This window comes from Lethenteron reissneri, chromosome 10 (genome assembly GCF_015708825.2).
Source record: "Lethenteron reissneri isolate LAM-NWPU_2019-01 chromosome 10, ASM1570882v1, whole genome shotgun sequence".
Classification (NCBI taxonomy): domain Eukaryota; kingdom Metazoa; phylum Chordata; class Hyperoartia; order Petromyzontiformes; family Petromyzontidae; genus Lethenteron; species Lethenteron reissneri.
Window position 1 is genome coordinate 4,458,201 of NC_083788.1, and position 26,915 is coordinate 4,485,115.

The 26,915-nt window shown below is 55.7% G+C and overlaps 2 protein-coding genes across 2 annotated transcripts in view; one reads left to right on the forward strand and one right to left on the reverse strand.

Annotated features, from left to right (window-relative positions):
* The window catches only part of LOC133340845 (tripartite motif-containing protein 54-like), a 29,282-nt gene extending 23,729 nt beyond the window's left edge, over positions 1-5,553 (reverse strand). Inside the window, 4 exon segments of the mRNA XM_061549277.1 lie at positions 375-546; positions 1,706-1,893; positions 2,863-3,059; positions 5,406-5,553. Of these exon segments, the coding sequence (XP_061405261.1) occupies positions 375-546; positions 1,706-1,893; positions 2,863-3,051 (549 nt within the window). The 5' untranslated portion in view covers positions 3,052-3,059; positions 5,406-5,553.
* Positions 5,554-8,798: 3,245 nt separating this feature from the next.
* LOC133340832 (RB1-inducible coiled-coil protein 1-like) overlaps positions 8,799-26,915 on the forward strand; it is a 90,850-nt gene continuing 72,733 nt past the window's right edge. The window contains exons 1-6 of the mRNA XM_061549255.1: positions 8,799-8,891; positions 11,273-11,423; positions 15,804-15,930; positions 25,102-25,272; positions 25,815-26,017; positions 26,249-26,672. Coding sequence (XP_061405239.1) covers positions 11,353-11,423; positions 15,804-15,930; positions 25,102-25,272; positions 25,815-26,017; positions 26,249-26,672 — 996 coding nt within the window. The 5' untranslated portion in view covers positions 8,799-8,891; positions 11,273-11,352. The remainder of the gene's footprint in view (positions 8,892-11,272; positions 11,424-15,803; positions 15,931-25,101; positions 25,273-25,814; positions 26,018-26,248; positions 26,673-26,915) is intronic.

Genomic DNA, 26,915 nt, shown 5'->3' on the forward strand with positions numbered 1-26,915 from the left:
TGAGCGAGGAGGAGGAGGTGTGTGGGTGAGCAAGGAGGAGGAGGTGTGTGGGTGAGCGAGGAGGAGGTGTGTGGGTGAGCGAGGAGGAGGAGGTGCGTGGGTGAGCGAGGAGGTGTGTGGGTGAGCGAGGAGGAGGAGGTGTGTGGGTGAGCGAGGAGGAAAAGGAGGTGTGTGGGTGAGCGAGGAGGAGGTGTGTGGGTGAGCGAGGAGGAGGAGGTGCGTGGGTGAGCGAGGAGGTGTGTGAATGAGCGAGGAGGAGGAGGTGCGTGGGTGAGCGAGGAGGAGGAGGTGCGTGGGTGAGCGAGGAGGAGGAGGTGCGTGGGTGAGCGAGGAGGAGGAGGTGCGTGGGTGAGCGAGGAGGAGGAGGTGTCCACCTTGTGCTGTTCGTAGACGACGCCGAGTGGCGCCACCTGGCAGTGCTGGTGGGAGCCGAACACCTTGCACAGGGAGCAGGTGGGCGTGCGGCACGAGGAGCAGTAGATGTTCACGCGCTCCTCCTCGTGCTCCGTGCAGTGCGGCTCATCGACCTTGCGGCCGCCGGGACCCCTGTGGGGCACCGCCACCACCACCACCACAACAACGACGACGATGATGATGAAGGTTCAAACTACTCAAAGTGCTACGACCCGATGTGCAAATGCCGACCCCCCCCTACCCGCGATCGTGTTGGTCGCTGGTTGCAACGCCTCGGGGCATGGCTGTGCCGGAGATCTGGGTCGGCTCGTCTTCCGCCCCAACACGCGCACGATCACGGAAGGGCAACTTCATCGCCGTACCGCTGCTGATGTCGGCTATCGAGCCATAACGCCGGACCAGGGGGCTCCTCAGCTTCGGAGTGATCAACGGCACGAGGTCAACGCGACGGCGCTGGATCCAGGATCTTGGTCAACGATTGTGGACTCGACTCGTTGCCGAGACCTGGGCGTATGACGGACTATCCCGGATGGGCGTTAGTTAAGCGTGAGGCTTCAGCCGACGTGTACGCTACTGTGTGGTGGGATCAGAGGCGTAGCTGGGGGGGGGCAGGAGGGTACATGTGTCCCCGGGCGCCAAGGTAAAGGGGCACCAAAATGAGGCTCACAACGTTACATTAGAACTTATTGCGGCGGGCGCGGCAGCCTGAAACTACTGCACAAATCTACACCTCAACCTAAAAGTTTACATATCAAAATATCCTAGCTAGGCCTTTGGGTGGGATCGTACCGATTCACCGTGGAGACATCTGCGTGAAAGTCGCGAGCGACTCGTTGACAATCACCGTGGTTCGAGCTGCTGCTTGGGAAAACAACGAACGTCTGTTGAACGCCGTTCCTCACCACTGTCGGAATTCTTTTCCGAGCTTTCCAGCCTGCTAGACTGTGGCTCACCGTGCTCTAGCTAAATCATCTGTGTTGACCTGAACTGTCCCGGACCGACTGGTTCTTGTGGTAAAATCAACGGTGACCTGCCGCTCGGGAAATACGCCGGATCGCACCTTCACGTCCGCCGATGCCGTAGCCACGTGATCGACGTTGTTATCGAAGGCGCGGGCATTTCAGATCACGGTCTCGTGACGTGCAAGGCGGCATTACCGATCATTCGCCCACCCCATCACAACGATATCATACAGAGACTGGAAACGACTGGACCACGATGCCATCTGTCTGAACCAGGGGGAAGGGGCCCCTCTTTCCCAGTGCCCTGCCCCATGCCCCCCTGCCCTCACGCTGCTGCTGCTGCTCCCCGCGAGGGCTGCTGCTGCTGTTGCTGCTGCTTGTAGATGTCGATGATGTTCTCGACGAGGAGGTTCCGCTGGAGGCCGTAGACGCCGTGGCGGTCCAGCAACACCTCGTGGCGGCACGACGGGCAGCGGAAGCGGCCCCCCCCGCCGATTGAGGGCCCCCCCCCACGAGACTGGAGGGTGGAGGGACAGTGAGGGGGGGGCGAGGGGACCGGGGGAAGACAAGAGAGGCATTGCCACGAATGTTGTAACTTTGTGACCCACCCCTACTGGACATCTGTGACATTGCCCATGAGTGTACAGGTGAGCGTGCACGCGGGACACTGCACAGGTGAGTATACAGGTGAGTGAGCATGCAGCTGTGTGTACAGGTCAGAGTGCAGTGCGGGCGAGTGTACAGGTGAGTGTACAGGTGAGTGTACAGGTGAGTGTACAGCTGCGTGTCCAGGTCAGAGTGCAGTGCGGGCGAGTGTACAGGGAAGTGTACAGGCGAGTGTACAGGTGAGTGTATAGGCGAGTGTACAGGCGAGTGTATAGGTGAGCGTGCAGGTGAGTGTACAGGTGAGTGTACAGCTGCGTGTACAGCTGCGTGTACAGGTCAGAGTGCAGTGCGGGCGAGTGTACAGGTGAGTGTACAGGTGAGTGTGCAGGTGAGTGTACAGGTGAGTGTGCAGGTGAGTGTACAGGTGAGTGTGCAGGCGAGTGTACAGCTGCGTGTACAGGTCAGAGTGCAGTGCGGGCGAGTGTACAGGTGAGTGTACAGGTCAGAGTGTAGTGCGGGCGAGTGTACAGGTGAGTGTACAGGCGAGTGTACAGGTGAGTGTACAGGTGAGTGTACAGCTGCGTGTACAGGTCAGAATGCAGTGCGGGCGAGTGTACAGGTGAGTGTACAGGTGAGTGTACAGGTGAGTGTATAGGTGAGCGTACAGGTGAGCGTACAGGCGAGTGTGCAGGCGAGTGCACAGGCGAGTGCACAGGTGAGTGTACAGGCGAGTGCACAGGCGAGTGCACAGGTGAGTGTACAGGTGAGCGTACAGGCGAGTGTGCAGGCGAGTGCACAGGCGAGTGCACAGGTGAGTGTACAGGCGAGTGCACAGGCGAGTGCACAGGTGAGTGTACAGGTGAGCGTGCGGGGCAAGCACCTGGAACACGTCGTTGGCGCACTTGCGGCACAGGTTGTGCTGGCAGGGCAGGATGACCACAGGCTTGGAGAACATCTCCAGGCAGATGGGGCACAGCAGCTGGCGCTCCAGGTCGTCGCGCGCTTGGGACTCGCGCAGCAGCAGCGACGCCGTCGAGTCCGGCCCCGCGCCGTCCCTCCGCACGCTCATCGCTACGGCTGTTACGCACAGGCGGACAGCCTCGTTGCTACGGCTTTCACGCACAGGCGGACAGCCTCGTCGCTACACCTGTCACGCACAGGCGGACAGCTTCGTCACTACAGCTGTCACACACAGGCGGACAGCCTCGTCGCTGCTGCAGCTGTCACGCACAGGCGGACAGCCTCGTCACTACGGCTGTCACACACAGGCGGACAGCCTCGTCGCTGCTACAGCTGTCACACACAGGCGGACAGCCTCGTCACTACAGCTGTCACACACAGGCAGACAACCTCGTCACTACAGCTGTCACACACAGGCGGACAGCCTCGTCACTACAGCTGTCACGCACAGGCGGACAGCCTCGTCACTACAGCTGTCACACACAGGCGGACAGCCTCGTCACTACAGCTGTCACGCACAGGCGGACAGCCTCGTCACTACAGCTGCTACACACAGGCGGACAGCCTCGTCACTACAGCTGTCACGCACAGGCGGACAACCTCGTCACTACAGCTGCTACACACAGGCGGACAGCCTCGTCACTACAGCTGTCACGCACAAGCGGACAGCCTAGTCGCCACGGCTGTCACACACAGGCGGACAGCCTCGTCACTACAGCTGTCACGCACAGGCGGACAGCCTCGTCACTACAGCTGTCACGCACAGGCAGACAGCCTCGTTGCCACGGCTGTCACGTACAGGCGGACAGCCTCGTCACTACGGCTGTCACGCACAGGCGGACAGCCTCGTCACTACAGCTGTCACGCACAGGCGGACAGCCTCGTCACCACAGCTGTCACACACAGGCGGACAGCCTCGTCACTGCTGTCACGCACAGGCGGACAGCCTCGTCACTACAGCTGTCACGCACAGGCGGACAGCCTCGTCACTACAGCTGTCACGCACAGGCGGACAGCCTCGTCGCTCCAGCTGTCACGCACAGGCGAACAGCCTCGTCACTACAGCTGTAACACACAGGCGGACAGTCTCGTCACTACAGCTGTCACACACAGGCGGACAGTCTCGTCACTACAGCTGTCACGCACAGGCGGACAGCCTCGTCACTCCAGCTGTCACGCACAGGCGAACAGCCTCGTCACTACAGCTGTAACACACAGGCGGACAGTCTCGTCACTACAGCTGTCACACACAGGCGAACAGCCTCGTCACTACAGCTGTAACACACAGGCGAACAGTCTCGTCACTACAGCTGTCACACACAGGCGAACAGCCTCGTCACTACAGCTGTAACACACAGGCGGACAGCCTCGTCGCTCCAGCTGTCACGCACAGGCGGACAGTCTCGTCACTACAGCTGTAACACACAGGCGGACAGTCTCGTCACTACAGCTGTCACACACAGGCGGACAGTCTCGTCACTACAGCTGTCACGCACAGGCGGACAGCCTCGTCACCATTGCTGTCACGGACAGGCGGACAGCCTCGTCGCTAATACAGCTGCTAAACACAGGCTGACAGCCTCGTCACCACTGCTGTCACACACAGGCGGACAGCCTCGTTACCATGGCTGTCACGCACAGGCGGACAGCCTCGTCACCACTGCTGTCACACACAGGCGGACAGCCTCGTTACCATGGCTGTCACGCACAGGCGGACAGCCTCGTCACCACGGCTGTCGCAGCACAGGCGGACAGTGGCTACAGCTGCAAAACAGGCGGACAACCTCGTCGCTACGGCCTCCCCTAGGTGGCCTCAGCCTTAAATTAGTACCTGGTGCGGTGTGTAAACACACCAGCCCTGGGGATATGAAGGGGCAGGACATCATGCTTGTCACACCACCCCCTCGTAAGTGCAACGCGCCGGCATCCATAGGTGCTGCTCGCTCACAGCACTTGCCCCAACAGTCTGTGGAGGCTACACAGGGGAGCTGTGTGTATGTTCTTGTCTGCCTGTGCATGTCGGTGTGTGGGGAGCGGTGGTGCACCGGTTAGAGCGCTGCGCTATAAATCGGCATATTTATTTGCACCGGAGGAATCCGATGATCTATAAAGCTCTTTTTCACACATGTCCAACGGTTCGATTCCCACTCACGGTCAACACCAGTGACGATTATCTGAACCGGTCCTGGGCCTCCCCTAGGTCGACTCGGCCTCAAATGAGTACCCGTTGCGGTGTGTAGTAAACATCGCCACTGAGGGAGACAAAGGCGGCCGGGCGTGGTTGCTGCTCACTAACAGCACTTGTCCCAACAGTCTGTGAAGGCTACACGGGGGAGCTGTGTGTGTGTGTGTCGGCGAGTGCCTCTCCCTCCTCCACCTTCCTCAAGCCGTCCACCATCGGCTCCCTCCTCACTCCGTCCGTCAGGTTCAACGTTGGTCCACCTCGCTCAAAACCCTCCTCACCTCGTCCTCTCTCCTTTCGTTCCCTCGTCCACCCAGAGGGCTGATGGTCGACCTCGTTCGTGGTCGTCGTCGTCCCCCCGTGAGTCTCCCCGTCCGTTCGTCGTGTAGCGAGACTGACCACGACGAGGTAGAAGGATGAGCAGGAGGAGGAGAATGTTCCACGCTTTCCCTGTAACGAGAGACGCACGCGTCGAGAGAGAGGCCATTTATAGACCACGAGGTCACGTGGCCCAGGGGAGAACAGACCCCCCCAACCCCCCCCCCCCCAACTCGCTCCCAACATGGACTGGTCTGTCCAAGTCAGGCCCCCCGGTCCATCACCCCCCCCCCCTATCAAACATCTACTATGAACTCTTCCAACACTGGTCTCCCCCCCCCCACACAAAAAATCATTGGATTCAACTTCCAGCAGAACAAGCAGCCACCATTCACCACGGCGCTTGTGCCAGGCTAGGTGCACTCTGTCGATGGCTCGCTGGCAGGAGGTCACGGGGCAGGCGCTGCAGGTGCCATGGGTTGACTGCCTCGTGCCCACCGACTGCGTGAAACCAGAGGTCGCAACCGGGTACCCGATACCTGTACCCTACCCGGCTTACCCGTACCCGGCCGGGTACGGGTAGCCGGTTGCGACCCTGGTGCGGCCGGGTACGGGTAGGCCGTGAGTCACTGGTGAGTCACCGTTTGTCACTCATTTCCCAACGTCTTGTCTCTTCTCACAATTCAAGTTCCTAGAATCAACCCACCCGCGCCTGCAACATGGCTTCATCCCAGAGGTTGCAATCAGGTACCCGATACCCTACCCGTACCCGGCCGGGTACGGGTACCCGGCGGGTACGGGTACGGGTACCCGGCCGGGTACGGGTACCCGGCGGGTACGGGTACGGGTACCCGGCCGGGTACGGGTAAGGAATCAAAACCCGTTTGCGACCTCTGCACATAACATTGTGTAACACATTTTTGGGGGGTTTCTGGGTAGTGTTATTTTCTAATTGCTTATGCCTCAAAGTACAGAAGATGTCTATTATTCCGCACAAACTTTGGATTTGTGACCAGGACTCAAAAGCAAAGTTAATAACCCACTCCATTACGAACACTGTGTAACAACTTTATTTATTTGTTGTCCTTGGGTAGTCAGTGTTATTTCCTAATTGCCTATGCCTCAAAGGAACAGAAAACGGCTATTATTCCACACAAGCTTTGCTTTTGTGACCAGGACAATGCTATTTTGAAATTTACCTATTTTCAATGAGAACACGTGGTGTGCATTTGCGTCATCCCTTCACGTAAAGTCTCGGTCACAAAAGCAAAGTTTGTGGGGGAATAATAGCAATTTTCTACATTTTTGAAGCATAAGCAATTAGAAAAGAACACTTACTACCCAGAGACACAAATTGTGTTACATCGTGAATCATCGATGTCACCCTCGCCAGACGGTGGTGAGGCTGGAGTGAGGCACAAAGTTGGTGGCTGTGGAGACCAACCGCACGAACACGGTGGAGGTGAGGTGGACTGGTGGTGGACTGGTGGTGGAGTGGAGGTGGTTGTCTGGTGGTGGTTACATCGTGCATAATCTATGGGTGGAAAAAACCCGATTTTTCCAGCGGCAGGCATCTGTTTTTTTTCTTTAATACAATTAAACCCGATTTCGGGGAATTAAAACCTGGTTTCATGAATACGAAACTCTGATCCAAGGCTTCGGCTGCTTCCTCGTCGGTGCTGCTATCGTACTCGGGGGGGCCGTCGGGCACGAGGTAGTCGTAGAATGCGGCGGGCAGGTTGGTCTTGATGAACATGAGCTTCTCCTCCACAATCGTGGGCGCCAGTGAGTTCCTTAGCTTGGGCAATGGATGAAGCCCATCGTTGAGAAGTGCGGTTCTGCAATTAGAACCAATTAAACCGGATTTCTCCCAATCTCAGATGTTCGGGTTTAATATAATAAATTAACCCGTAAAAACAAGGTTTTTCACTCTAAATCCTTTATATGCGTGGCAGCGAGAGTCCTCTCGTCCTCTGGCTTGAGATGGCTGCCACCTATGGGTCAGATGATTATCTGCCAGCATTAAGCAATTGGTAATTAAATATTTAATTTGTTTTCCCTAAACAGTGTAAAATTTTGGAAAAACATTTTCACGAAAATTAATTGTCACGCACAACGAGTCTGTGTGGAAAATGTCAGCTCGATTGGATCACGGGAAGTGGGTTAAAAAACGACCGAAAGATTTGCACGGTCGTAAGCAAGCAAGCAAGCAAGCACGCAAGCAAGCAAGATAACTTAATATAAAGGATTTAAAATGACAATTAAACCCGATTGTAAAAAACCCGACAGTGCCACCCCCTTGGCATCATAATCAACATCGCAACACTGAAGATATATCTTCTTGGTTCTTTCGGTAAAGTCACGTAGAAGGAAAATAATAAAATAATAAAAATTAAACATAATAAAATACAATTCTCACGACGTTTCGGCCACAACGCAAGCAGCCGTCTTCAGGTGGAGCACAGGTCTGTCGAGAAGGCAGAGTCTGAATAAATTTCAGACAGATAATTATTTTATAATGTTTTAGTTTTATTATTTTATTATTTCCCTTCTACGTGACTTTACCGAAAGAACCAAGAAGATGAATCCCTGCAGTCACGAAAGCTTTAAATCGAAACTGAAGATATATAAAGAGTCACGTAGGTAAAACATTAAAATTAATAAAAGTAAAATAAAATATTTTACTTTGATTAATTTGTGTGTGCCTCTTTCTATATTCTAGATTTGAAGCTTTCGTGACTGCAAGGATTCATATTCTTAGTTTTTTCGGTAAAGTCACGTAGGTAAAACATTAAAATTAATAAAAGTAAAATAAATATTTTACTTTTATTAATTTTAAAAGTAAAATAAAATATTTTACTTTTATTAATTTTAAAAGTAAAATAAAATATTTTACTTTTATTAATTTTAATGTTTTACCTACGTGACTTTCCGGAAAAAACCTAAGAATATGAATCCTTGCAGTCACGAAAGCTTCAAATCTAGAATATAGAAAGAGGCACAACACTGCCCCCTGATGGCCACAACTCACGCTTGGAGGTGGTGGACCCCCCACCACCATCCCCCTCCCCACCACCCCCACCCCCCCACCACCCCCCCCCCACCACCACCCCCCCACCACCCCCCACCACCACCACCCCCCCCACCACCACCGCCCCCCCACCACCCCCACCCCCCCACCACCACCCCCACCACCCCCCACCACCCCCACCCCCCCCACCACCCCCCCACCACCCCCCCCCCACTCCCCCCCCACCACCCCCCACCACCCCCCCACCACTACCACACCACCCCCCCACCACACCACCCCCCACCGCTTGCCCAGCCCCGCCCCCCCCCCACCCCTAGCCCCGCCCCCCGGGCCCGCTCGACGATTCACGCGCCGCCGATTGAGAGCCACGCTCATGGCCTCGTCGCTCCGCACGCGAACCGCCTGGTCGGCGTCACGGGTAAGGGGCTACTCGCGAAACGTCGATGGGGCTGTGTGTGTGTGTGTGTGGTGGGTAGGGGGGGGGGGAAGGGGCTCAGCCCCCCGCCTGCCTCACGGCCAGAACGCGGCGCTCTCTGTGTCATTTTTGTTTGTGATCGGCGAGGCCCGAAGCGCGAATCAAGGGGGCTCGGATAGATGCCCTACCGGCGGAGGCGCGAGGTGCCCGGTAGGGGCGTCAACACTCGCCGAGGCCTGCTGCTCGCACCCCCCACCCCCCTCACCCCTCTACCCGACCCCACTCTTTGTTGTCACTTGTCTCGGTGGGTGTTTGTTGTTGAAATGACAGTGGCGATTAATTCGTAACGGTCTTTGTTGGTGGTGGTGTTATAGTATTTGTGGCGGTGCTGGTTTTGTTGTTGATGCCCTGGTGGTGGTTGGGTTTGTTGTTGTTGGGGGAGGGTTGCGTAACACGCGGAGTCACAGCTGATGCTGATGTCACCGGGGCCTTTGAGGCCGGGAGTTGTTGTTGTTGTCTTTCAATTTGGTACCTGGGAAACAACGGGGCACCAGGCAAATCAAGACCTGGGGGGGGGTACCAGGTCTTTGGGTCAGGGGACCCAGTGACCAGAGAGTGTTTGGGGTGAGATGGAACCAGGGATCGGGTACTGTGAACGTGGAGAAATGAGGCTTTGAAGACGGAGGACTACTTGTGGTTCTGGAATCTAGGACTAGGAATCAGGGGGGTGGATCCTGTGGAATTCTAGATTTGGGGTCAGCGACTTGGGAAAGTGGAAATTGTGGATCTGGGACCAGTAAGTAATATGGAGCTTGGGTAACCGAGACTTGGAAAACTAGGAGCAGGGCTCCGGAAAACTGAGACCTGGAGAAACTGGGGAACCTAAGCTTGGATCTGGAACCAAGATCTTGGAAAGCCGGCACCAGTATTGTTTTTTTTTTACTCCGGAACATATACTCAGTACCGGATTATCCTACTAGCACAAGTAGCTACACATGTAGTAGCTACGTGCTCCGCACTTTCAAGGGCCCCGCGCTAAATGCTTTCAAGCTATCAATTCCGGTTCAGTGATTCTGCACTTGCTCTATTACTCTAGTACTATACCGCCTTCAACTGTTACGAATAACTAGGTGTTTAAGGTTAGCGATTTGTCGTATTATCTGGCTGTATAGAAAATGAAAAAAATACAATTACTTTACTATGCAAGTAAAACATTTGTGTTTTAATATTGATGTGTTTTTTTTTATATTTAAGGCCCCTTTATAACATATGCTACAGGTCCCGCGATAGCTTAATCCGGCACTGCCTGGACTAGGCTCTTGGGACCTGGAATGCTCGTACCCATTAAGGTGCTGGAATCTCCGAAGAGGAACTCTCGTCTCGGGAGCTGGAATGGAACCTCGGAGCTGTGAATAGCGAGGGTCCTTGTGATCAGTGCCTGATAACTCTTCATAAGAGACCAATATGACAGAGTATGGAGATTCGAGAGAGACCTTGTACTCTATCTTGATTTGAAGCTTTCGTCACTGCAGGAATCTATACTCTTTGGTTCTTTCGGTAAAGTCACGTTGTTAGAAATAAAATGTAATAAAAAAATCACGACGTTTCAGCAAAAGCCTTTAGAGGCGACCGCTTGTGTTGCAATCGAAACGTCGTGATTTGTTTTATTTTATTTCTAACTACGTGACTTTGTACTCTCTTTGACATTATTCATCATAAAGTTTTTTTTGGGTTTGATCACGTAAGTATAAATGTGGTGTTAACCCACCACCACCCGACACAGCCAATTCGTGAGTTTTGTAACCTAAACAAAACCTTTGCAATTAGTTACTACTTCAGCCCACAGGTGTGTTGACAGAGTAAATCCATAACATTTACTGTGACGTTTTGCTGGTACAGTAACTACGTCCCGCGTCATCAAGACCTCGTACTCCTGAATTAGGGTTCTAGGACCTGGTGCTTGGGTAGGGCAGGGGGAGTTGAGATCTGGGACCTGGATCCTGGAATCAAGGATTCAGAACAAGGTACCCTGTATTTGTTTGGGATCTGGGAACCCAGGAATTTGGGGCAAAGAATGCTAGGCTTTGGAGCCGAGGGACGTGGGGGCTTAGCTGTACAGAAACCCGTGTTCGCTGTAACCCTGTGCATGTGATTGTCTATGTGTGAATTGTAGATGATAAGGACCCATTATGGACAACCCGGAGAGAGACGCCCAACCCCAGGATTTGAACCCAGTTTCTCTGCTGTGCTTGCTGAGTGGCTGTGCCACGGCCATAATGCGCCACCTGAAAGAGGGAGACCGAGTAACGAGGCTCGATCTCCATTGTACCAGCTCGGTGGTTCTAACATTGGCCATTATGAATCCTTTGTCCCACGCGACCCAGGTACTGGCGGAGGAAGTGACGCGATCGTGAGCGGCTGTGTTTGGACTCACGGACGGGACTCACGGCTGTAGGAACCGAACATGAAGCTGTTTGTGTTCCTGGTGAACACGGGTGCCACCCTCACCTTCGACACCGAGCTGGCACTCCAAACGTACTGCCCCGCACACTCGCTCGCGCAAAGACATGGACCCCCCCCCCCACTCCACCGTATATCCTCGAACAAACTTTCGGGTCGAGCATTGCTAGTGAGCACCTATGAAGATCGGTACACCACACAAGGAGGAGGTGGGAGACCAGCACCACACCCGGCTTGCCTTTGCCTTTCCAGTGGTGATGTTTTTGCACAATGCTGCTGGGAAATCATTTGAGGCTGAGTCGATCTAGTGGAGGCCCATGACCGGTTCAGATAATCGTCACTGGTGTTGGCCGTGAGAAGGAATCAAACTCGGGTCACTGGCTTCGTATTGCAGTGCGCTAGCCTCCACACTACCGCTCCCCCACACATAGACACACAGACACGGTCACACACGCGCTTTTCACACATAGTCACAACATGCACACGCGCTTAAGATGGAAATTAAGCGATGCAGTGCAACGTGATGTTTTAGAACACAATTGGTGGCAATGTTGCTTTGTTCAGTAACGTGGGTTGCTACACAGAGTATGAAGATGGGCAATACAGAGCAACTTTTATCCAAAAGTCTTCAAAACATTTTCTTTCACAAGCCAAGTGTGTTCTGATTGGTTGAACGGGGTCACATGGTCCTCATGGCAAACCGGTTCACCGTGGCTGTATTTCTTCCGCTCGTGATGGAAATGAGGCGCTTCATCATAAAACCGAACGGGTCTTTCGTAGGTAGGGAAATTAAACATTTCACCTTTGTAATATTTTGTTATTTTCTTCTCTTTTCTGGAATGCTCCCGTGGTGTAATGGTCAGCGAGACTGGACTTGCGATCCAGAGGTTGCCGGATCGATTCCGTCTCCCGGAGCGGCAGTTGAACCAACGGTCCACGCCTCTTAGATCCCCCCCCTCCCCACCTCTGGCAGGTCGCGTGCGGTGGAGTCAAGTGTGGGTACACCCACTGCTTACCGAACATGCCAAAATTATTTTTGATTCATAGGCCGAGCAGGTGCCTCTCCTTGCCTAAATCCTCCTGGCTTGACTCTCTGGGCTAAACCGGCCAGGATAGAGGGGAGGGCAGGGGTCGGTGCTTCCGGCCTCTACTTCATTAATGATTCAGGACCTGGGGCCGCGATTTAGCTTAATGGCTGAGTAATTTGAAACTGTGCTGCAAAACGGAAGCGAAGAAGTCATATTGCTTACCCTGAGAGACGTTGCCTAACGTGAAAAAATTGCACTCAGCTTTGTACACGCAGAAGTGTAACACACTCGCGAATAAGCGCTCGCAAAATCGTGTACGCTCAAATTCTTACATGAAGACAAAGGTTACCCCGTATAGCCTGTAACAGACTGTTGGGGCAAGTGCTGTTAGCGAGCACCTATGAAGGCCGACACGGCGCACGAGGCGTTGGGTGGCCAGCGCCATGCCCGGCGGCCTTTGTCTCCCTAGTGGCGAAGTTTACACACCACACTAGGTACTCATTTGAGGCTGAGTAGATCTAGGGGAGGCCCAAGGACTGTTTCAGATAATCGTCACTAGTGTTGGCTGTGTGCGGGAATCAAACTCGTGTTGCTGGGTTCATAGTGCAGCGCGCTAACCGCTACACTACACACGCAAACTCTTACACACTTATATTTAAACGATCGCACACACACACGCTAACACGCTAACACGCCAATCCAAGCTTGATCCAAATTTGTTCTTGGGTTTCACCACCAAATGTTAACGTTAATAATTTACTTATTTATCCTGAAAAGTCACACTGACTCCCGAATGCTCTTTATCAGGAGAGTGTGTAGCATTGCTGTTTTATTTTAAGATGTTTTCAGCCACTTTATGACGAGTAATTATTCTCTCAGCCTGGAAGTGCAACGCAAGTGTGTGGGATGAAATCGGAGCACGGGGAGAAAACCCACACGTCCGAGGGGGGGGGGGGGGGGGGGGAAACACTCCATCCCCGTACAGATGGGAACAGATGGAGATTAGTCCACTCCCTCTACCGTCTTCTGGCGAGACAGGGGAATGGCACCTCCTCGACGCTCCTGGGAAGGGAGTTCCACAACATCTGTGTGGTGATCCGCCGACCCTCCCTGTTGCCTCCACAGTGCTGGGCTACAGGCCACGTGCATAGTCATCTCCACGGCCCAGTATTACGTATGTTATGTATTATTAGTCAGTTGCCAAAGTTCTTCTTGCCAATTCCTCAACACAGCTTGTTGCGCACTCACTTCGGATTCTGTTCTGCCCATGTTGCAGAAAACTTCGAACCCGTGACGGGCAGCCGGTCCGACACAAGGCAAATGCCTTTAAAAAAAAGGGGGGCATCATAGAGAAACTCAGCGGAGCGGGGGGGGGGGGGCACGACACAGCCAATGTTAAATTATAAACACATGTTAAATGCAAAACAGAATGGGGGGGGGCACGAGGGGCTGGTCACTCCTTGCGATCTCCTAGCTCTTCCCTCTCATCTCACTCTACTCCCCTCCACACACTTTCCTACCTCTCCCCTCTAATCTCACTCTACTCCCATCCGCATACTCTCCTACCTCTCATCTCTCTCTACTCCCCTCCACACACTTTCCTACCTCTCCCCTCTAATCTCACTCTACTCCCATCCGCATACTCTCCTACCTCTCATCTCTCTCTACTCCCTCCACACACTTTCTACCTCTCCCCTCTAATCTCACTCTACTCCCATCCGCATACTCTCCTACCTCTCATCTCTCTCTACTCCCCTCCACACACTTTCCTACCTCTCCCCTCTAATCTCACTCTACTCCCATCCGCATACTCTCCTACCTCTCATCTCTCTCTACTCCCCTCCACACACTTTTCTACCTCTCCCCTCTAATCTCACTCTACTCCCATCCGCATACTCTCCTACCTCTCATCTCTCTCTACTCCCTTCCACACACTTTCCTACCTCTCCCCTCAAATCTCACTCTACTACCATCCGCATACTCTCCTACCTCTCATCTCTCTCTACTCCCCTCCACACACTCTCCTACCTCTCATCTCACTCCACTCCCCTCCACACACTCTCCTACCTCTCATCTCTCTACTCCCCCCCACACTCCCTCCTAACTCTCCCCTCTCATCTCACGCTATTCTTCTGGACGTCATCTCCGTTCCAGCAGCATTGGAGGCCGCCTCCTACTCGCAAAGCCGCCCACAGCCATCAATCTTCGTTCCATGGGATGAGGTCGCTCCTTCTCGGCTGCTGCTCCTGTAGTCTGGAATTAATTAGCTCTTGAACTGTGTGCGGTTGAGACTCTGCTGCCATCTCTTGTTCAAGTCGAGACCTAAAACGTAATTTTAAGTTTTGTTGTTTGGTCACCCCCACCCCCCCCACACCCCCAGTGTAGTCTCTGGAGATGCAGTTGCGTCTAGACGTTATTATACAAAATGTACTAGCAGCCTGCACGCACGTCCCTTGGACGTAACGTGACCCTCCCCTCCCTCCGCTCCTCCCCCCTCCCTCCCCACTTCACCCACCCAGCTACCGAGCAAAACTGTTTTTTAAATGTAGTATATGATATGATTCGCGGCCGGGGTGGAGGGTAGATGGGGGGTGTTGAGGGTGAAGTCATCGTGCAGACGTGCTAATTGATGTTACCACCGAGCACTCGCACTTGGCCGTGCGACAGACAGCCAGCCAGGAATCCAGGTTTGAATCCAGCCAGAAAAAAATTAACCCGTAAAAACAAAGTTTTTCACTATAAATCCTTTATATGCGTGGCATCGGGGCGGCTAGAGTCCTCTCGTCCTCTGGCTTGAGATGGCTGCCACCTATGGGTCAGATGATTGTGTGCCAGCATTAACCAATTGGAAAATAAATAATTAAACAATTTTCCCTAAACAGTGTAAAATTTTGGAAATTTTTTTCACGAAAATTCATTGTCACGCACAACGAGTCTGTGTGCAAAATGTCAGCTCGATTGGATCACGGGAAGTGGGTTAAAAAACGACCGAAAGATGTGCACCGTCCTAAGCAAGCAAGCAAGCGAACTTAATATAAGTATAACCCGTAAAAACAAAGTTTTTCACTATAAATCCTTTATAATGCGTGGCGGCTAGAGTCCTCTCGTCCTCTGGCTTGTGATGGCTGCCACCTATGGGTCAGATGATTGTCTGGCAGAATTAAGCAATTGGTAATTAAATATAATTTTTTTGTCCTAAAAAAAAAATTTTGGAAAAAAATTTTCACGAACATTAATTGTCACGCACAACGAGTCTGTGTGGGAAATGTCAGCTCGATTGGATCACGGGAAGTGGGTTAAAAAACGACCGAAAGATTTGCACGGTCCTAAGCAAGCAAGCAAGTGAACTTAATATAAAGGATTTAATAAAGGATTTAAAAAAAACGGTTTTGTTCTAATCTGGTACAACATTTGCATTGCATTGCAGCGTGGCGGAGTTGAGGCACGCCATCCACACCAAGTATCGCATCGGAGTTCAGCACCAGGTGCTGGTGGTCAGCGGCGGCGAGTGCCTGGCGGGCGAGCGGAGGGTGTGCAGCTACAGCGCCGGCACGGTACGCAAGAGCAGCACCTCCACGCCCCGGCGGGTCGGCTGCACGCAACCGACTCGCTCGCACGAGCCATCGGTTTGCGAGCCGTTGAGCAACCGGTTTGCTCGAAGGCGTTGGACAACAAACTCTGCCCCTCAAGCAAATTGTATTCTCCGCTCGGTCTCCCTGGCGCCTCTCACTCTCTACGCGCCGTGAAAAGGGCCACTTGCCCGAAGCGTCGCCCGTCACGGACAAGTCCTCGCAAGGCCGCGGTGTTATTGACGAGCGTGTTGAGTTTATTTGCCGCGACTGCTTTCGAGCGTCGATCCGCCCGCCGGCGATTTGTAGCGTCGTGTTTTGTCTTAATGATGACAATGATTGGTGACTCGCAAATATGTGATGATAATAATAACAACAATTCTTGAGCTTTATACATCGCGCCGTTGTCGTTCGTGCAAGTTGCATCTGTCACAATTGCCGAGGATGCACAGACCGACGCGGAACGGCAGCAGTCACCACCGGGCGGCGGTGAGCCGGTGCCGCCAGCGGTCGCCCAAACTCTGTTGTCCTCTACGTATTAGGATGTTTTCAGCCAAGTGATGAGTGGATGTATGTGAACTCTTGACTGGTCGTTACAATCAACGAAATGCGCCACCTTAATTCCTTGTTGCGCAACCGCTCACTCAGGTGCGGAGGTGGGGAGTAAAGCAGCTTCAGGCGATGATAACTCCGTGCGGTCATTTCGAGAGGAGCCGATGGTTTGGTTGCACAACTGATGGCTCAGGTGTTGGCGCCAGCTCTCCGGCTGTTGCTGCCGATGTTGACATCAAATCCGCTCCCCTGTGGCACAACCATATTCCAGTTGTGGGCGTGGAGCGGTGGCGTTGTGGTTTGTGCGCTGCCCGGTGAACCTGGAAACCCGGTGAACCTGGAAACCTCAGTTCGACCTATTGTTATTATTGTTATCGTGAGACCAGTGTGTATTTCTATTTGGGGAGTTGACCGGGGTGGCTTGGAGGTTCAGAGCTGCTGACTATTGAACACTTTGCTGCTGCAGCCTGTGGAGGCTACCACGGGGATCTTTGTCTTTGTAAGGTCACGTTGGGGGGGGGGGGGGATGGGGTCGTGCACCGTGTCGTTTTTTTACGAAGAAATGTGGAAGGAATCTCAGACATCTGACCAGAAGCTTGGGGGCAAGGGATGGCGGAGGTGGGGGCGGCGGGGGGGGGGGGGGCGGAGGGGGGACGGGGGGGGGCCATGAGGGGACGACGATGGCCGGTGGGGCGAGACTTGACGACGGAGCGACAGGTCACACGACAGGGGTCACCAGAGGGCGCCCGATAGAGGACGTCCACCAGCTATGAAATCTGCTCGTACGCAGAACCGAGTTGGATTGTTGCATCGCGGAGTCGTGGGAGGTGGCAGCAAGGCTGTGAGAGGAGGTCCCCAGCCAGCAGTGGATTTGTTGAAGACGTTGACATGAGCGATGGTTTTCTTACAGCCATAGTGGTCCCCGTCAGAGGAATATGGAATTTCCGCCAACAGATAAGGAGTCCTGCCCTATGCAATTTTTGAGGTGTGGGAGACACTGGATTATGGAAGGCCCTTTAGTGATCCACTGCTGGATGAAGGCCTCCCCTGCCCCCCTCCTCCCCCGCCGTGTCGGTCGTGGGAGTTGTTTGACCGTACTTCACCATGGAAGGAGTACTGCATGGAAGTGCTTTCATCTTGCGACTTGGTGTAGGCCAGACTCTGCAGTGCAAACCGCGATCAATCCAGGGTTCGGTCTGTGTCTGCGCTTTATCTGAACGACGCATTTGACATCGTTTGCACCAGAGTCACCACCGCCACCATCACCACCACCGCCACCATTACTACCGCCGCCGCCGCCACCATCACCGCCACTGTCGCCACCGCCACCGTCATCACTACTATCACCGTTGCCACCCCCGTTACCACCACCGCCACCATTACTACCACCACCGCCGCCGCCACCATCACCGCCACTGTCACCACCGCCACCGTCATCACTACTGTCACCGTTGCCACCCCCGTTACCACCACCGTCACCATCAACGCCACCATCGTCACCGTCACTGTCACCATCAACGCCAACCATCCTCACCGTCACTGTCACCGCCATCATCACCTCCCCCGGTTCCTGTGCGACTGCTGCTGCGTTTTTGTTTACAGGTCGGGCAATGCGAGCCTCCGCACTGCGCGGTTGTTTATTTAAAAAGTTGCCACTTATAGACGCCACCTGCTCATTGACACTTTGCACCGAGCGTCCGAGCGAGTGAGGAGGGGCAGCGGAGGCTGCTGCTGTGTGGAGGAGCAGTCGACTTTACTCGTGCGAGCGCGGTTGTGCCGTCGCACGATCGGTTTGCTTTCGGAGAGGGGGGCGGGGGGGGGGGGAAACGTGAAGCGAATAGTTAGAAGGTGTAGAGAGAGGGAATGGAGTAGAGGAGCACGTGGATTCGAGAGCGTCATGTTGATTTTTTTTTCCAGCTTTAATAGACTCTCCAAGCCTGGGGTGTGTCATTCAGACTCTGTCTTCTCGACAGACCTGTTCTTCACCTGAGGACGGCTGCTTGCGTTGTGGCCGAAACGTCTTGAGAATTATTTAATTATGTTTTATTATTACTATTTTATTATTTCCATTCTACGTGACTTTACCGAAAGGAACCAAGAAGGTCATGTTGATTGTCCGAGAAGCGTAGGTGGTGCTTGAGCAGGACGGGTCGCTAATTGGGACGATGGTCAGTGGGCGAGGCTAACGGTGGAGAGTGGCAGCCAAAGGGGTGAATCTCGCCCTGTAAGAAGACGTCCCCTGCGGAGATGGAGTGATGGAAATCGGCGTGTTTTGCCTGGGCGGGGTGGAGGGTTGCATCTCCAGACCGCGAGAGATGGCGACTGGTTTAGGGAGGCCTTTATCCAGCAGTGGATTGAACATGGCTCATAACGCTGATGAAGCTGACGATCTTCTTGTCGTGCTGTTTGACCAGCTTGTATGTGTCATTGGTTTAGCGGGCGCCATGTCAACATAACCTACCGCCCTTAGTCGATCCACTGCAGGTCACAACAATACACTCGCTCACCTTCTCGCCCACCCGTTCACTTATACACTCACTCGTTCCCTCACCCGCTCACGCTATCACCCACTCTTTTATTTTCGCTCGCGCACTCACTCGCGCACTCACCCGCTCGCTCGCTCACCCGCTCACTCACTCGCCATACTGCAGGTTACAGCACTTTTCTGTGCTTGGAGAGTGCATGGAAGGGAGTAGACTGAGATGAGAGGGGAGAGGTAGGAGAGCACGTGGATGCGAGTAGCGTGAGATGAGTGACGAGAGGTAGGAGGGTGTATGGAAGGGGAGTAGAGTGAGATGAGGGGGGAGGAGGGTGAGGTTAGAGGGGAGTGGGGTTAGATGAGAGGGGAGTGGGGTGAGATGAGAGGGGAGTGGATGCAATGAGAGGGGAGTGGGGTGAGGTGAGAGGGGAGTGGGGTGAGATGAGAGGGGAGTGGATGCAATGAGAGGGGAGTGGGGTGAGATGAGAGGGGAGTGGGTGACATGAGAGGGGAGTGGGGTGAGGTGAGAGGTGAGTGGGGTGAGATGAGAGGGGAGGAAGGTGAGATGAGAGGGGAGTGGATGCAATGAGAGGGGAGTGGGGTGAGGTGAGAGGGGAGTGGGGTGAGATGAGAGGGGAGTGGGGTGAGATGAGAGGGGAGTGGGGTGAGGTTAGAGGGGAGTGGGGTTAGATGAGAGGGGAGTGGGGTGAGATGAGAGGGGAGTGGATGCAATGAGAGGGGAGTGGGGTGAGGTGAGAGGGGAGTGGGGTGAGATGAGAGGGGAGTGGATGCAATGAGAGGGGAGTGGGGTGAGATGAGAGGGGAGTGGGTGACATGAGAGGGGAGTGGGGTGAGGTGAGAGGTGAGTGGGGTGAGATGAGAGGGGAGGAAGGTGAGATGAGAGGGGAGTGGATGCAATGAGAGGGGAGTGGGGTGAGGTGAGAGGGGAGTGGGGTGAGATGAGAGGGGAGTGGGGTGAGATGAGAGGGGAGTGGGGGGAGATGAGAGGGGAGTGGGTGAGATGAGAGGGGAGTGGGTGACATGAGAGGGGAGTGGGGTAAGGTGAGAGGTGAGTGGGGTGAGATGAGAGGGGAGGAAGGTGAGATGAGAGGGGAGTGGGGTGAGGTGAGAGGGGAGTGGGGTGAGATGAGGGGGGAGTGGGGTGAGATGAGAGGGGAGTGGAGTGAGATGAGAGGGGAGTGGGGTGAGATGAGAGGGGAGTGGAGTGAGATGAGAGGGGAGTGGAGTGAGATGAGAGGGGAGTGGAGTGAGATGAGAGGGGAGTGGGGTGAGATGAGAGGGGAGTGGGGTGAGATGAGAGGGGAGTGGGGTGAGATGAGAGGGGAGTGGGGTGAGATGAGAGGGGAGTGGGGTGAGATGAGAGGGGAGTGGGGTGAGATGAGAGGGGAGTGGGGTGAGATGAGAGGGGAGTGGGGTGAGATGAGAGGGGAGTGGGGTGAGGTGAGAGGGGAGTGGGGTTAGATGAGAAGGGAGTGGAGTGAGATGAGAGGGGAGTGGAGTGAGATGAGAGGGGAGTACGGTGAGATGAGGGGAGTGGAGTGAGATGAGATGAGAGGGGAGTGGGGTGAGGTGAGAGGGGAGTGGGGTGAGGTGAGAGGGGAGTGGGGTGAGATGAGGGGAGTGGAGTGAGATGAGAGGGGAGTGGGGTTAGATGAGAGGGGAGTGGGGTTAGATGAGAGGGGAGTGGAGTGAGATGAGAGGGGAGTGGGGTGAGGTGAGAGGGGAGTGGGGTGAGGTGAGAGGGGAGTGGGGTGAGGTGAGAGGGGAGTGGGGTGAGGTGAGAGGGGAGTGGGGTGAGGTGAGAGGGGAGTGGGGTGAGATGAGAGGGGAGTGGGGTTAGATGAGAGGGGAGTGGGGTGAGATGAGAGGGGAGTGGGGTGAGGTGAGAGGGGAGTGGGTGACATGAGAGGGGAGTGGGGTGAGGTGAGAGGGGAGTGGGGTGAGGTGAGAGGGGAGTGGGGTGAGGTGAGAGGGGAGTGGGGTGAGATGAGAGGGGAGTGGGGTTAGATGAGAGGGGAGTGGGGTGAGATGAGAGTGGGGTTAGATGAGAGGGGAGTAGGGTGAGATGAGAGGGGAGTGGGGTGAGATGAGAGGGGAGTGGAGTGAGATGAGAGGGGAGTGGAGTGAGATGAGAGGGGAGTGGGGTGAGGTGAGTGGGGTGAGGTGAGAGGGGAGTGGGGTGAGGTGAGAGCGGAGTGGGGTGAGATGAGAGGGGAGTGGGGTGAGATGAGAGGGGAGTGGGGTTAGATGAGAGGGGAGTGGGGTGAGGTGAGAGGGGAGTGGGGTGAGGTGAGAGGGGAGTGGGATGAGGTGAGAGGGGAGTGGGATGAGATGAGAGGGGAGTGGGGTGAGATGAGAGGGGAGTGGGGTGAGGTGAGAGGGGAGTGGAGTGAGATGAGAGGGGAGTGGGGTGAGATGAGAGGGGAGTGGAGTGAGATGAGAGGGGAGTGGGGTGAGATGAGAGGGGAGTGGGGTGAGATGAGAGGGGAGTGGGGTGAGGTGAGAGGGGAGTGGGGTGAGATGAGAGGGGAGTGGGGTGAGATGAGAGGGGAGTGGGGTGAGGTGAGAGGGGAGTGAGGTGAGGTGAGAGGGGAGTGGGGTGAGGTGAGAGGGGAGTGGGGTGAGGTGAGAGGGGAGTGGGGTTAGATGAGAGGGGAGTGGGGTGAGGTGAGAGGGGAGTGGGGTGAGGTGAGAGGGGAGTGGGGTGAGGTGAGAGGGAAGTGGGGTTAGATGAGAGGGCAGTGGGGTGAGGTGAGAGGGGAGTGGGGTTAGATGAGAGGGGAGTGGGGTGAGGTGAGAGGGGAGTGGGGTGAGATGAGAGGGGAGTGGGGTGAGATGAGAGGGGAGTGGGGTGAGGTGAGAGGGGAGTGGGGTGAGGTGAGGGGGGAGGAGGGTGAGGTGAGGGGGGAGGAGGGTGAGGTGAGGGGGGAGGAGGGTGAGGTGAGAGGGGAGTGGGGTTAGATGAGAGGGGAGTGGGGTGAGGTGAGAGGGGAGTGGAATGAGGTGAGAGGGGAGTGGGGTGAGGTGAGAGGGGAGTGGGGTGAGATGAGAGGGGAGTGGGGTGAGGTGAGAGGGGAGTGGGGTGAGGTGAGAGGGGGGTGAGATGAGATGGGAGTGGGGTGAGATGAGAGGGGAGTGGGGTGAGATGAGAGGGGAGTGGGGGGAGATGAGAGGGGAGTGGGGTGAGATGAGAGGGGAGTGGGGTGAGGTGAGAGGGGAGTGGAGTGAGATGAGAGAGGAGTGGAGTGAGATGAGAGGGGAGTGGGGTGAGATGATAGGTGAGTGGGGTGAGATGAGAGGTGAGTGGGGTGAGATGAGAGGTGAGTGGGGTGAGATGAGAGGGGAGTGGGGTGAGATGAGAGGGGAGTGGGGTTAGGTGAGAGGGGAGTGGGGTGAGATGAGAGGGGAGTGGGGTGAGGTGAGAGGGGAGTGGGGTGAGATGAGAGGGGAGTGGGGTGAGGTGAGAGGGGAGTGGGGTGAGATGAGAGGGGAGTGGGGTGAGATGAGGGGAGTGGAGTGAGATGAGAGGTGAATGGGGTTAGATGAGAGGGGAGTGGGGTGAGATGAGAGGAGTGGGGTGAGGTGAGAGGGGAGTGGGGTGAGATGAGAGGGGAGTGGAGTGAGATGAGAGGAGTGGGGTGAGGTGGGAGTGGGGTGAGATGAGAGGGGAGTGGGGTGAGATGAGAGGGGAGTGGGGTTAGATGAGAGGGGAGTGGAGTGAGATGAGAGGGGAGTGGGGTGAGATGAGAGGGGAGTGGGGTGAGATGAGAGGGGAGTGGGGTTAGATGAGAGGGGAGTGGAGTGAGATGAGAGGGGAGTGGGGTGAGATGAGAGGGGAGTGGGGTGAGATGAGAGGGGAGTGGGGTGAGATGAGAGGGGAGTGGGGTGAGATGAGAGGGGAGTGGGGTGAGATGAGAGGGGAGTGGGGTTAGATGAGAGGGGAGTGGGGTGAGGTGAGAGGGGAGTAGGGTGAGATGAGAGGTGAGTGGGTTTGGATGAGAGGGGAGTGGAGTGAGATGAGAGGGGAGTGGGGTGAGATGAGAGGGGAGTGGGGTGAGATGAGAGGGGAGTGGGGTGAGATGAGAGGGGAGTGGGGTGAGATGAGAGGGGAGTAGGGTGAGATGAGAGGGGAGTGGGGTGAGATGAGAGGGGAGTGGGGTTAGATGAGAGGGGAGTGGGGTGAGGTGAGAGGGGAGTAGGGTGAGATGAGAGGTGAGTGGGTTTGGATGAGAGGGGAGTGGAGTGAGATGAGAGGTGAGTGGGTTTGGATGAGAGGGGAGTGTATTGAGATGAGAGGGGAGAGGCACCCGCGTAGCGACTGTAATGCCCTGGCACGCTGGCCGCTGGTGGAGAACGTTTTCCTCCACTTGGCAGCTGCTGAAGCCTGACCTGGACAGTCTGGGTGGAGGGTGGCGCAAATTAAGAACCCAGGTCGCTGGGTTGGCTGCGTTTTGGCCGATATCATTTGTATAGCGTGGCCTGCACGTGAGGTTTCCCGACCATCCGTGTATGTCTGTGAGTGCGAGTACGTGTGCGTGTGTGATGGGGTAGCGGTTCGTGCGCTGCGCAATTAATCCAGCGGCCCGCGTTCGATTCCCGCTCACGGCCAACACCATTGACGATGATCTAAACCGTTACTGGGCCTCCCCTTAGGTCGACTCTGTGTAAACATCGTCACTGGGGAGACAAAGGCGGCCGGGCGTGGTGCTGGCCACCCACGACCTCATGTGCCGTGCCGGCTTTCATAGGTGCTACTCGCTAACAGCACTTGCCCCTACAGTCTGTTAAGGCTATACAGAGGATCTTTGTATTTGTCTTTTGTGTGTGTGTGTGTGGTAGGCGTGTGCATCTGCCACCTAGCCTGGCACGGGTGCTGTGGTGACTTCACGATCACTCAGCGGTGTGTGGCGGCCGTTGTCGTAAGAATTGTTGTTCTGCCCCTGGTGATATAATTATCGTGATGGTATTTATTACCACGTTGATAATGATTAATTTCATCATTGTATAAGTGTTATTGTTGTTATCTTTATGATAGAATTATTATCGTCATGATATAATCATTATTGTCATGATAAAACAACTCCAGGGGCGCTGTGAGCTTGAATCACTGTTGGCTCGTAGCTCCAACATGGCCATTACAAACCCTCTTGAGAAAGCGACAGGGAGAGAGGCGCCACACTTCTCTATTCTCCGTAGCCTCTCGCCGAAGGCACCAATTCGATCGTCCTGTTGTTAGTATCGACCACGGGACATCGTCCCTCCCAGCAGCGTGCACCACTGTGTTGGGGAACTCCCCGTGGGCGGGCGTCAAGGAGGAGGAGGAGGAGCCGTACCGCGGATCTGCCAGTAGAGGGCAGCACAGCAGAAATGTGGACTCCCACCTGTCCAGTCTGTATCAGAGGTCGCAACCGGGTACCCGATACCCGTACCCTACCCGATACCCGGCTACCCGTACCCGGCCAGGGTACGGGTACGGGTAGCCGTTTGCGACCCTGGTGCGGCCGGGTACGGGTACGGGTAGGCCGTGAGTCACTGGTGAGTCACCGTTTGTCACTCATTTCGGGTAGGGTACGGGTACGGGTAGGGAACGGCTACCCGTACCCGGCCGGGTGCGGCTGGGTACGGGTAAGGAATCAAAACCCGTTTGCGACCTCTGGTCTGTATGGGGGTTAGAGCGTTTCCCCCTCGCTCGAACGCGTGGGTTTTTCTCCGGGTGCTCCAGTTTCCTCCCACACGTGTAATAAACACCCCTCGTTAATTGGCCTATAACACCTTAACAAAGAGAGGAACCGCGGAGTTTCGGGCAATCGTTGGTAGCGCCGGCTAAATCGCGTGACTGCCTTCCCGCTTCGTCTGTGGTTCCTCTGCGTCGTCCTCTCTGTCTACGAGGGCGAGGAACGGATGCTGTGAAGTGGCAGTGGCAGCGGCGGCGGCGCATCGTTACGAGTTAACGTGATTGTTTTAAAATGACCAACCAGGGAAAAAGAGATGGGTTTGAACTGAGAACCTCTGACCTTGCTGGCTCGGTGACTCCGACATGGCCATTATGAACCCCCGGAGGGAGACGGAGAGTCACGCGTCTTCTCCGTGCGTCTCTCGCCTAGGACACGAACCCGATCTTCTTGTTCAGCAAGGAGCTGATCCTGCACGACCGGGCGCCGTGCGTGAGCCGTGTGGTGCTGCCCGGCGAGGCGCAGATGGAGCCCAAGGTGGAGGAGTCGGTGATCATGCCGGCGGTGTTCCACACCGTGACGCTGCGCACGCAGCTCGCGCTGGTAACGCATCGCCGCCACCGCCATCACCACCACCACCAGCAGCAATGCTCGCACCATGTGCTTGTCCCCTGTGCGTGTGTTTGTGTCTGTGCGTGCGTGCGTGTGTGCGTGTGGGGAGTGTTGGTGCAGCGGCTTGCGTGTAGTGCTATGAACCTGGTGATCCGAGTTCGATTCCCACATCTGTGTGGTGCCTGCGCGTGTGTCCCTGCGTACGATCGTCCGTGTGTACGTACCTGTGTACGTACCTGCGTCATGTCTCACCGCTTGGATTCCTGCTCCTCCCCATCCTCCTCCCAACCTCATTCACCTCCCTCTTTCACACACTCACTCCACCTTTTCCTCACCACCTCCTACCCTCTCCTCCTGCTCCCCCGCCACGTCCCCGACCACCTCTTCCCCCTCCTCCTCCCCCCCCACCACCTCCACCTTTTTCCCCCACCTCCCCCCCTCCTCCTCCCCCTCCCAGCGCCACCTCCTCCTCCACCTCTTCCTTCGCCCACCTTTCCCCCCCCCCACGTCCTCGCGGCGCTGCCCGTGCACAGGAGATGCAGGAGCTGGCGCAGCGGCTGTGCATGGTGTGCGAGTCGCTGGTGCACGACGAGCACATGCAGCACCAGGGCTGGGCGGCCGTCACCGCCAACCTCGACGACTGCAGCTCGGCCTTCGCGGGCCTCCTGACGGCCTTCACGCGCGCCTACGCAGCCTTCCTGGAGTCACGCCGCGACATCCTCGCCCAGCTCTCCGAGTGCGTGGATCATTCACTCATTCGTTCACTCATTCGTTCACTCATTCGTTCACTCATGCACTCATTCATTCACTCACTCGGCCGCACCCGCACGACCTTCCTGGATTCGTGCCAAGTTGTGAATCTCTCCCATCCCTCTCTCCCCGTCCCTCTCACCCCGTCCCTCTCTCCCCGCCCCTCTCTCCCCGTCCCTCTCTCCCCGCCCTTCTCTCCCGCGTGCGTGTGCGCTAGGCTGGGCGACGCCGTCACCGTCATGGCTCAGATCCCGCTGCTCCAGTGCCTCACCGCCTCCGCCTCCTCCGTCCCCTCCGTCTCCCGCCGGCGCGACAGCCTGTGCCGGCTCGCCGACCACTCCGACCCCGGCCGCCTCTCCGCCGACCTCTCCTCCTCCGCCAGCTCGCGGCCAGCGGGGCGGCCGCGCGCTCGGGCCGGCCCGGCCTCTCCCGAAGGCCCCGGGACGCCGCCTCCGAAATGTCCAAGCGGCGGCGCTGACGACGGCCGACTTTCACCGGGCCCCGAGGGCGACGGTGGAGACGATGGCGGTGGCCGGATAAAGGGCAGCTTCAATGTGTCGTTGCTCGACTGGGTGAACGTTCAAGATCGACCCAACGACGTGGAGACGCTCGTCCGAAAGTGCTTCGAGTCGATGAGCAGGGTGCGTGCTTGTGTGTGCGTGTGTGCGTGCGTGTGTAAGGGTTTGTGTGTGCGGGGTTTTGTGTGTGTGTTTGTGTGCGTGGGGAAGGGTTTCTGTGTGCGTTTGGAAAGGTGCGTGCGTGCGTGTTGCGTGCGTGTTGCGTGCGTGTTGTGTGCGTGTTGTGTGCGTGTTGTGTGCGTTTGTGTGCGTACGTGTGGAATGATTTGTGCATGTGGGTTTTTGTGTGTGTGTCTGTGCGTTTTT